At 38.1% G+C, this 12,380-nt stretch overlaps 1 protein-coding gene across 3 annotated transcripts in view; it reads left to right on the plus strand.

The window, feature by feature from the left end:
- Positions 1-12,380, plus strand: part of LOC126262734 (voltage-dependent calcium channel subunit alpha-2/delta-3-like) — a 374,776-nt gene that overhangs the window by 342,444 nt on the left and 19,952 nt on the right. For 2 of the 3 annotated variants that reach the window (XM_049959541.1, XM_049959538.1), the window contains 2 exons: positions 919-972; positions 9,780-9,930. In XM_049959541.1, coding sequence (XP_049815498.1) covers positions 919-972; positions 9,780-9,930 — 205 coding nt within the window. The remainder of the gene's footprint in view (positions 1-918; positions 973-9,779; positions 9,931-12,380) is intronic. The other variant, XM_049959539.1, reaches the window with a different exon arrangement.

The raw sequence follows: 12,380 nt of genomic DNA on the forward strand, positions 1-12,380 counted from the left end.
CACATTGCATGGCAGTAGCGGACAAACAGTTCAGCATGGCCTAACTCATGAGTTGGAGCAAGGAAAATGTTCTATGAAAACAGGAAATTATACCATAGTGGGCTGTATTAGTACTGTTGCTTTCAGCTAGTCTTTAATGCAATTGATAATGAAAATCGGTAAACATCTGTGCTTTGGACTATCTCAGTCTCGTATGCCAGATTGCACAACACAGTGTGTCTGTTTTCATCATACAGCTGTGCTACTTAGTTACTGTTGGAGTACGGACATGCCTTTCCTTTTGCTGTCCCTATTAATACATTTTGTTAAATAAAGCACATGATCTAGTTGGGACTGTTGTAAGAAAATAGGAACATAATATATCACTATAAAAATATTTTTATTATTATGAGTAACAAACTAGAATTTTCTGTTCGCACCGGGTGTTGCATGAAATGTGTGAGAAGCAATATTTGTTGAGAATCACCCCACCTACATCCTGCAAAAGTGGAGTTACAAATATCTGGCCAAACACCAGAGAAAATGCACACAATGATTCTTAGGAGAGGCATCAGGCATAAAATAGATTCTAATCCTACCATTCGTTCTACCTTTATAAAAATAATGTAAATCACTATAAATATAATACATCCAGTAACATCAACCACTAGTTAATTCTTTGAATTTAAATTTTGCTCAGTTGAACTAATTCTTGGATGTTTGTTCTTCTATGTATGAGGGATATTTACTTACAGAAACTTTAAGTACATATCAGTGTTTTGTTTTATATATCTTTAATGTATTCATTAGCCAGTATTGCTTTTTTTATTAGCCTGTATCCATATTTGGTACAATAAAATGATATTTATAGCTGTAAAAATGTCTATGCATTGTAATTAGAGGCCTCATGTTTCTGTATATGTGTATTATATTCTACAGAGTACTACGATGATGACTATCTGGAGGAGGAAGTCACTGAACAGCCAGAACAGAGTGAGATTGCTATCAGTGTAAATAGTGTGACAGTTTAGTGCAGAAGTTTTATCCCATAATTGCAATAACAATGATTGCAGTTTAGTACCCGAGAGTTTTCAGTCCAGATCATTAAACCAACATTGTGACATTTGGCTCCACCTGAAATGTGTTATTTTCTTTCCCAAATTTGTGGTTTGGAAAACTATTTTGCAGAGAATGTTTGCTTGATTTTGGATCTGAGTAGCTGTGCAGTTATCAGATCCTGTGTGCCTTCCAGTGGTGCTTAGCAATAAAAAAGAAACCTCACTATAATATCCTGGATATCTAACATTAAGAACTTTTTTATACTGTGAGTGGTTACTGATGATTTTCCGTATTCGATATTCCTTCCACAAGTATTTAAAAATAGTACTAAATGTCTCATTTCCGACATGACGATAAATGTTACTGAGTGACTGTAAAATCCAAGTGCTGCTGGACACATCACTCAGAACTGATACCCATTTTTGATGCCCATTTTAATGGTCTAACTTTATTTTAAATCAGTTTTGACATAAGAGAAACTTAAGATTGTTTATAATCACAATGTAGTCTGTGTCCTTCTCTTTATATATTTCCAACTTTATTTTTAGGATGTGTAGCTAAAATCATCTAAGCTAAATACAGCTTGTTGTATGTTTCATTTAATGCTTACGGTTCACAAAATGTTGTTAAAAGTGTAATTTTCTTTGTCCAAACTATACTGCATCCTTAAATTAGCCTGTCAGCAACCTGTAAAGATATGAGACTGATACTGGCAAAATGAAATGTTGACTCAGTCTTTGGAAAATACTAACAAGGGAAATAAGAATCAGCCTGTAAAACACAAAGATTCACATTCAGTTATGGGTTTTAATTCATTTGGGAGGTTTAAACAAATCCACACATGACAACATCTCTACCAGAAATCACTTGCATGCTTCATTACTCATATTATGGAAATGTGACATGAATTCACAACTTTAATTATTGTAAAGTCACACCAAGGTTTTATTTTCTGTTGCTGCCAAGATCCCAAGTACTCTGTTATTAGTGCAAAGGTCAGCATTGCCTGTCACAGTAATAGTATAGTGGGTATCTTATAAAATATAAACATATTAATAAATTTGATTTAAAAAAGAATCAAACTTCAATATGTGGCTCTCACATCTGTCACAAGATCACATTCTGTGTGGGACACACACAGCAGGATCCAACAGCAGACCCAAGAGCCATATACTGAACACATCCACTAGGGAAACCTAAAGAGTCACAAGAACCAAACTTACCTGTCTGCTAGTTTTTTTGTTTTGGTTATTTTCATGACAATCTACTATAAATTTCAGGATGAAAGATAAGATCTTAGCTTCATAATATCAGTTACCAATATTTGTAATACAAAAGCACCAATGACATTTTTCAATCTACATTTCTGACCAGCCGTCAAGAACTGGCAGAAAAGTGTAGAATTAAAGCGCAATTGCTCACAAGAAATTTGAAGCCCTGTTATACAACTAATAAGGCCAGTGTTCATGATTCATGACAACATTATTGTGGCATATTTTGTCATTTAACAAAAACAATGACATAAATTTATGTACCTTTACCTGTGGCCCTCTGGATCTCTGCGTACGGAATCCTTAGTGATTCCCATAGAGGGGATTTTCATTTTCAAAAAATATCACAGTACAAGAGCATAATATATGTTTCATAATTCCACAACAGATCATTCTCAGTGATATGCATGTAATTGTATCCATGTGTCAGACAGCACTCCTTGAAATGGGAATGTGCTCTTCTGTCACTTTACACTACATTGGAGTCCTTTTAGAGGCAGGGAAAACCCCTGATGATGTGATCTGAAGTGCATAGTACTATTTAATAAAAACATATGGTTGCTGTAATGTAGAAGCAATTCTTGTACTTACCAATTATTGTAATTGTTTGTTGGTCTGCTTTACAGAAGTAGCCTGCAATATCTGCTTCTGCCTTTTAATATACATCTTGACTTGTTTCACATTCCTCAAGGCTCGTGATGAAATTTAAGGAACTGAAGTATAAATAAATGAATAGATAATGATTAAAAAAAAGCAGAAGTGAGAAACTGGACTACCCTTTATCTAGGTTTTCAGAAAATGAGAGAACTACGTAGTCAAATACCTGCCCGTACCCCTTCCTGTCCAGTATAATACTTGTGGCCACAAAAGAATGAATAATAATCTGCATAAGGTTATATGTTTTCCTTATTTTTATCTGAGTCAACCAGAAAAAATAAATGTTTTATTTTTAAAAGATAGTGTCATTTGGCAAAGAAAATAATATGAAACCAAATATTTTGTCTTGAAGATTTGTAATGAATTGTTTTGGAAGTTATATATCGCTGATAGGTGTGTTTTGAATTTGATTTTTGAAAACCAGTTAATGTAGTAATATTTATTATATGGTACTTTTAAAAAATTTGTTTTGCCTTCTTCGTGGTAATGAGCAGATATTTCCTTTTAGTCACTGTTAATTATTATAAAATAATTTCCACGTCTGTGTTGGGAAAAAAAACTATTATTCGTCAGTTAGTTATCTGAGTAGAGAAGACACCAAAGAACTAAAAGTGCATAGTACACTAAATGTATGGCAATGATGAGGGGTGATTCAGGAGATCTTAGTCAATTCAGTCTCTTATCATTGTGACCAAATGTGTTCTCTTAAGATGATTACTGGACTGTGGTTTCTTCTTTGTGATTGTTCATATGTATCATGTGACATTGTTTGTTACTAAAAATTCACTTAACATTTACACACAGTTCTACCTTGTTACACAGTTAACATAAATAATTATATTATTTGTGAACAGATGACAGCCCCCCCCCCCCTTTTTCCTCCAGAAATGTAAAATAGAAGTGTATTATTTTTTATGTGTAATGCACTGCTGAATATTATGTATATTAAAAGGAAGTGTCTGATACGCGTGGTGACTATTCAATGCTCCTTATGACATTTATGTTGTAGGTAGCTGTCTTTCTTATTACTCATTCAGTTTTGATAAAAATAACTTTTTATTGTGAAATATGGAAGAAAAGCAAGAAGAATTTAATTGATTATTTCTTTTTACACTCAACTTCTATGTAAAAGTTGACTTAATTTATTATATGCTCTGAGGTCCTCAGCTTGTGGTCTAGTGGTTGGTTAGCGTTGCTGCATCTAGAGTGCAGGGCCCCAGGCTTGATTCCCCGAAGGGTTGGAGATTTGCTTCATTTGGAGACTGGGTGTTTGTGTCCTTGTAATTTAATTTAATTTCATTTCATTTCATCTCATCTGTATGAACATGCATGTAATTTAAGTGGCATAAAATAAAAAGAAGACTTCCACTAGGTGGCCAAACAACCCCAGATGGTCTCCTGGCCGAAAATTTAGTTTCATATGTTCTACAGTTATTTGTAGTAAATGTATATACTTGTTGTAGCTCTGTTTGCAATCAGCCTGTTTATATATACACACTTTTGCAAAGAAGTCTTAGACATTTGCTTTCATGAAAAATTGTGTGTTGCCTTGTGTACCTGAAAATTCAGAAACTAAATTTTACTTTGTATATATCTTGTGAAGCTTACATCTCTTTGTATCTTACTTATATGTCCAATTGCTTAACGTGCCTTAGTTTTTTTTTATAATGTTTGTAGCTCCTTTGTATATATCATTTACTTGAAAAATCTGTAATAACCCCTGTGGTCTTGCATGGTAATATGTATGGGATCTTGAAACTAGTGTTTTGAAATTCCCATGTAGCCCCCCCCCCTCTCTCTCTCTCTCACACACACACACACACACACACACACACACACACACACAGAGAGAGAGAGAGAGAGAGAGAGAGAGAGAGAGAGATAGCTCTTCTTTGCATGTCTGCTCTTCTTTGCATGTCTGTTCTGCTGTGCTCTAGTTCTGCTTATCAGTCTCTTATTTTATTTTATTCCTAACTTTATTTTTCTGTGTATGACTTTTCACTATCTGGAGGCTGACAGAACTTGTTTACTGTTCTTTCTGTGGCTGGTTTTCTGATATGAGGCTGAACTGAAATTAATGTTATGCAAAAGATGACTTAGGGTAATGAGAGACGTAATGTGAGAATAAGAATTTCACAAGGTTGTGTTTGTTCCACCCCTTACTATTGTTTTTAATATTTATTGTCATCTTTTGGTTGTTGCCTTTTGACATAGAGTTCTATGAACATATGTTAAGCAATAGACAAAAGGCAAAATTTTGCAACTTCATTTTTAACCATTTAGCATTTTATTTGATAACAGTAACAACATCTATGCATAAAAATATGTATTGCAACAGATGATGCCAATATTTTGTTTCCACAGGTGATATAGTTCTGAAGGATTACGGAAACAGCTGACAGCTTTGTTAACATTGCTGTTAAAATTTGTACTAATTCAACAGAATTTGCTCTGTAGGATAGGTGATCATTAAAGTCTCCTGTTCAAAACAATCTTCCCTTCAATCACACACATATGCAACCAAATATTTGTAAATTGCTGTATTCTACTGCTAGTGTGTGTGTGTGTGTGTGTGTGTGTGTGTGTGTGTGTGTGTGTGAGTTGCTAAGTGTAGTGTTGCTGCACATGTGTACTTAAATGAACCACCAAATGTATCAGTGCAGACAGGCCTATAGGAAGCATGAACACGCCATGGGCTCTGCCACAACAGTTGTGTTGTAACCAAGTAATACATGAAACTGATCCAAGTGACACAAATATGGCTTTATTCATAATCCTCTGAACAATAATGGAAATAAGCCTCTCATGACTCCATGATACAGAACAACTAATATGTAGTGGTACACACTCCACAATGAATCTATATCTAATCCCGAAGTTGTGGTGAACTCATTCAACAATTTCTGTACAAGCATAGCTGAAAAACTGGTCCAAAATAATCCTAACACAAATTACCAACCAGCAAACCAAAAATATCACACATGTGCAGAGTCAATTTTCATTACCAAAGTCACTGAAAATGATGATGCAAAAGCCCCCAGAGAGTTAAAAAATTCATATTCAGCTGGAATTGATGGTATCCCAGCAGCTGTAATCAAAAATTGTGAACACACAATTGCTGAACCATTAACTCACCTCTGTGACTGTTCTTTCCAGGCAGATATCTTCCCTGAAGCTCTGAAACTTTCTAAAGTAATTCCTGTCTTCAAAAAAGGCGATAATAAAGATATGAATAACTACAGGCCTATCTCAATTTCATTCTGCTTTTCTAAAGTTTTTGAAAAAATAATGTCCAAAAAATGATGGACTTCATTGAAAAAAAAAAAAAAAGATTTACTAAGTTTAGCTCAACATGGGATCAGAAGCAACAAATCTACTGAAACTGCAGTATATGATTGCATAAATACGCTTTTAGAACTGTTAGATAGAAAACAACCCATAACAGGCATATTTCTGGATCTGTCAAACGCTTTTGACACTGTTGACCACAAAATACACTCCTGGTAATGGAAAAAAGAACACATTGACACCGGTGTGTCAGACCCACCATACTTGCTCCGGACACTGCGAGAGGGCTGTACAAGCAATGATCACACGCACAGCACAGCGGACACACCAGGACCCGCGGTGTTGGCCGTCGAATGGCGCTAGCTGCGCAGCATTTGTGCACCGCCGCCGTCAGTGTCAGCCAGTTTGCCATGGCATACGAAGCTCCATCGCAGTCTTTAACACTGGTAGCATGCCGCGACAGCGTGGACGTGAACCGTATGTGCAGTTGACGGACTTTGAGCGAGGGCGTATAGTGGGCGTGCAGGAGGCCGGGTGGACGTACCGCCGAATTGCTCAACACGTGGGGTGTGAGGTCTCCACAGTACATTGATGTTGTCGCCAGTGGTCGGCGGAAGGTGCACGTGCCCGTCGACCTGGGACTGGACCGCAGCGACGCACGGATGCACGCCAAGACCGTAGGATCCTACGCAGTGCCGTAGGGGACCGCACCGCCACTTCCCAGCAAATTAGGGACACTGTTGCTCCTGGGGTATCGGCGAGGACCATTCGCAACCGTCTCCATGAAGCTGGGCTACGGTCCCGCACACCGTTAGGCCATCTTCCGCTCACGCCCCAACATCGTGCAGCTCGCCTCCAGTGGTGTCGCGACAGGCGTGAATGGAGGGACGAATGGAGACGTGTCGTCTTCAGCGATGAGAGTCGTTTCTGTCTTGGTGCCAATGATGGTTGTATGCGTGTTTGGCGCCGTGCAGGTGAGCGCCACAATCAGAACTGCATACGACCGAGGCACACAGGGCCAACACCCGGCATCATGGTGTGGGGAGCGATCTCCTACACTGGCCGTACACCACTGGTGATCGTCGAGGGGACACTGAATAGTGCACGGTACATCCAAACAGTCATCGAACCCATCGTTCTACCATTCCTAGACCGGCAAGGGAACTTGCTGTTCCAACAGGACAATGCACGTCCGCATGTATCCCGTGCCACCCAACGTGCTCTAGAAGGTGTAAGTCAACTACCCTGGCCAGCACGATCTCCGGATCTGTCCCCCATTGAGCATGTTTGGGACTGGATGAAGCGTCGTCTCACGCGGTCTGCACGTCCAGCACGAACGCTGGTCCAACTGAGGCGCCAGGTGGATATGGCATGGCAAGCCGTTCCACAGGACTACATCCAGCATCTCTACGATTGTCTCCATGGGAGAATAGCAGCCTGCATTGCTGCGAAAGGTGGATATACACTGTACTAGTGCCGACATTGTGCTTGCTCTGTTGCCTGTGTCTATGTGCCTGTGGTTCTGTCAGTGTGATCATGTGATGTATCTGACCCCAGGAATGTGTCAATAAAGTTTCCCCTTCCTGGGACAATGAATTCACGGTGTTCTTATTTCAATTTCCAGGAGTGTATTACTGGAAAAATTAGAACACTACGGTATCAGAGGAATTGCAAACAACTGGATTGCTACATTCCTAACCAATCAGATGCAGAGAGTCAGCATGAAATATACTAATAGACAAAGCAACTCAATAACTGAAATACTATCAAGTAATAAAACTGTAAAGCAAGGTGTTCCACCGGGCTCAGTATTGGGACCCCTACTTTTCCTCCTGTATATTAATGACTTGAGCCTGAATGTTGATGCACACAAAACAATAATATTTGCTGATGACACAACTGTACACCTCAAAGGGGAGAATACAGAGGCTGTGCAAAAAGCTGTGAACTTGGCTACTGATCAACTCAGCAACTGGGCAAAAATCAACAGATTAACTATCAACACCAAAAAGACAGCTTACATGAACTTCCACACAACAAAAAATGCAAATTCCTCTCAGCCATCTGTCACTATAAATAACCAGTCAATAGATACCGACACTGTTTTCAAATTCCTAGGTCTGTGTGTTCAAGATAACCTGAAATGGAATACACATACAGGAAAGGTAAATGCCAGGATTTATACTGGCTGTTATGCATTGAGTGTACTGAAAACATGTGCTAGCCTGAAAACATTAACCAGTGCATACTGTGCTTACATACAAGCCTACCTAAAATATGGTGTAATATTCTGGGGAAATGCTCCAACTGCTCTGAGCACATTCAGAATCCAGAAGAGAGCAATGAGGATTATTACTGGGAGCAAACCCAGAGACTCCTGCAAACCCATCTTCAGAAAGTTGGAAATCCTTACACTGCCTTGCCTCTACATTCTTGAGACTCTAAAATTCTTCAGAAAACACATAGTGCCAACTGACCCCAGAGTCATAAAAAATAATGAAATACATGAACACAACACCAGGAAAAACGCAAACCTGCATGTTATACGTACAAACACTCAACTGTGTAAAAAGGGAGTTTTCCACATGGGCCTCCAACTGTTCAACAATCTTCCCACAAGTATTAAGTCCATTGAACACAACATAAAATTTAGCAAAGCTGTGAAGTCATATTTGTTGTGTCACTGTTTTTACTCTGTAAATGAATACTTAGAACAGTAATCTTGCTGTTTGTGTTAAATTGAAAACATTGAGCAATATAATACATTAGGATACTATAGGCTTTCGTTAATATATGTTAACAATGTTAAATGATATTTTCCGACATCTGCAACACACTGTGTACCATCAGATCACATGGAATAAATAAATAAATAAATAAATTTAAAGACGAATGTAGAGGGAGTCAGTCAGCACTGCTCTGTGCACATAGAGGAGTGAGTCACTGGTAGATGGCATGGCATGCCATGTGCATGCTTCCTACAGGCAGACTCTAGTGGCCATCCCACACTGATACAGTTGGCAGTTGATTTAAGTAAATACATGTGGCGACATTACACTTGGTGCGCTCACACTCCCTTTCACTAGTAGCAGGATATGACATAAACCTTATGAAGAATACCATCCACGCAACATGCTGCATATCAGAACATGTCTGGAAATTTGTATCTCCTGGTCCTCCAGCAATCATTGTTGGTGTGGAGACTGTAATGCAAACTATATGGATGGAGATTCATCAGAAAAATATATGCCCCTCTTGGATTTCATGCCCTGGTGTTTAGAGCCACTGATTGCAATACCTGGGGGCTTCACACTGCCACGGAGATAATTTATGTACTGTCGTGTATCTAATCTGCGGCATAAAATTCATTTCAGTCCCAGTTATCATTCTTGGTATTCTACTTTTGAAAAAAAATTGTGTATATTTCTGATATTGCAGAATTACAATTTTTAAATACCACTATTTATTTTGTCAGTATATATTGTCACATAAATTTATTGATATCATAAATTAATTATGATGCAGCAACATTTGGGCCTACTACTGAGGCCCCAAAGAAAAAGATGAAAATGAAGAGGGTTGCCAAACCATGTGATCAGAAGTACAACTTATATGTGTTTCATCCAGAGAACCTGGAATGTGAAGATTTCCAGTTTATCCCAAGTCACTGTTCGAGGTACGCATATTAAAAAGCACTGCTTTCTCTATCTTTCATGTTATGTATCATTTCTGTCTGTTTGATTTATGTGTGGTAATGCTGCTCAGAACCATGGGTAAGGGGAGACTTACTGGACAGGATGAGAAGGAAAGACTTCCCATCCTGTCCAGGAAGTCTCCCCTGATCTGGGTTTCTGGGTGACTTTTCCATAACACTTCCCATTTCCTAAACTTCAATACTTTTTCTTCTTCCCTCCTCATTTCCCTTCAGTCCTTTTGCCAAAAGGGGGAGCCCCTGGCTCTGGAAGATTGTGTACATCCACATCCTTTACATGTGTCTCCTGGCACTGCTTGGTAAGTAGACTTTTTTTGTCTATCCATATTATATTTTCAAATGTTGTTTATTTTTGTTGGTAGTATTTGATTTATGTGCACCCTTCAAAAAGTTTGGTTGTCTTGTTGGCACTTGCTGGTCACAGTCTCTGGTCTTGAGTTATAAAAAACTGTCAGTTGAAAGGAGGAACTAAATGAATAATTCTAAGATACTTTTTACTTACAATAAAAAAATGTGCTATTTATTGTTTATTACCTTACTATTCTCGAAAAATTCATAGAGCTATGATTACAGTATAATTTCAGACTCTGTCTCATGATTTAATTTCAATATCATGAACAAGAATAAGAAACGAGATGTCGAACAGTTAGGTAATATTGTAAGCTGAAATCTCCATGTTGAAGAAATCTTAATAGATGAGAGGGATGGTCCAATGATAGGCAGAAGTGGAGTTTGGAACTATGAGAGTGGAGAATGGGTGTAATTAAACACTGAAGGGGGAAAGTTGGTAACATGAGGAAAAGTAACAAAAGGAAGATTAACATAAATTGAGACTTACTGAAGAGCACAGTTATTTGATGTGTTCCAAATATGTACCTCATCTTCATTGAGTGGAAATTCTTTCTGACCATTATTTTTGTAATGCAGCCAAAAATTCACGGACCATGAAGAGCATAACCTCAGATTGCCTCTCCATTCATAATGAAAGCTCACCAGGTATTGCTTATAACTGTACACAGTGCAGGATAATTATATCAGCGTGGTATGAAAAGAAAAATGTAGATGCAGACTGTAGTGCCTGTAACTGAGCTGTTCTTGTGGTTTCACTGCTAACATAGGGATGGCAAAGCAAATATTTTTATGTGAAACAAGATGTTATGTAATGTGCATCATGGAAATTTTATTCATAATGTTAACAAAACTTGTAAGAAGTGCTCCAATTGCTACTTTATCTAGTTTCTGTTAATGTTTTTGCTTATTCTTTAATTTAGTCACCAGGTTTAGCTTTTATGCTGTTGACTGAATTCCAAGCCAAAATCCCACATTTGAAGCCCTCCCTACAGAGGAGATGCTGCCAAACCTATCTTGATGGTCCAACTTGGCAGTGAGGGTGCTGTGTGTGTGTGTGTGTGTGTGTGTGTGTGTGTGTGTGTGTGTGTGTGGTGGGGGCTAGCAACAGTGGTGTAAGTGACAGTGTCCCCTGAAAACTGTTGTGAGATAAATGATGGCATCTAATAATAGGCATGAAATACTAGGTTTTTCTCTGCCAAAATTAAATTTACTTACTTTGTAAACATATCTGAAAATGTTTCTGTGATAGGCAATGTAAGTTAATAAACAACATCTAAAATTAGACGCAAGAAATGGTGGTTTCATAGTTTTCCTGCTGTTTTAAATACCAGTTCAATGTCATTTTTTACTAGAGGGAATTTTTCAGCAAAGTGATCTGTTGCACTAAGTAGGACATTATGTTCATAAATACTTAGGATGACAAAGTATATTTTTCAACATAATTGGATAGGTAAAAAAATCTAGTCACCAAGAGGCAGCAGAACACGCACATAAAAGGAGGTTATAATTTCGCAGGCTTTCAGAGCCTGTGGCTCCTTCTTCAGGCAGAAGGGTTGGAGGGGGAGGAAGAGGGGGTGAAGGAACAGGACTAGAGAGGTCTAGGAAAAGGGATGGATTTTGGAAAAGTCACCCAGAATCCTGGGTAAGGGGAAACTTACTGGATGGGATGATATGGAAAGACTATCCAATTACATTATTTTGTCAAAAATTGAAAGTATGTTTTTTGGAATCTGTGTGGTGCCACCTCAGTTATATTATTAACATATTTTCCAAGAGTGAGACAAAGCTAGTTGACAGTATGACCAATTTACTGTCTGCAAGTGTGAAATTCCCAGATGATGAGGAACCTTGTGCATGCTCATGCTGATTTAAAGATTGTCATATATACAGCTGTCATATATAGTATTCAGAAATCACAGGGACAGATACAGTAACAAAATGTAATGTAATATAATTGAAATGGAAATAGAAATGCATGCTAATGATGTGTGAGCAAAAGAGGAGCCACTATAACAGGTACTACAGGAGACAAATTTAAAATGTGCAAGTGAAATTCTGGCTTT

Source organism: Schistocerca nitens, chromosome 6, assembly GCF_023898315.1.
Source record: "Schistocerca nitens isolate TAMUIC-IGC-003100 chromosome 6, iqSchNite1.1, whole genome shotgun sequence".
Lineage (NCBI taxonomy): Eukaryota > Metazoa > Arthropoda > Insecta > Orthoptera > Acrididae > Schistocerca > Schistocerca nitens.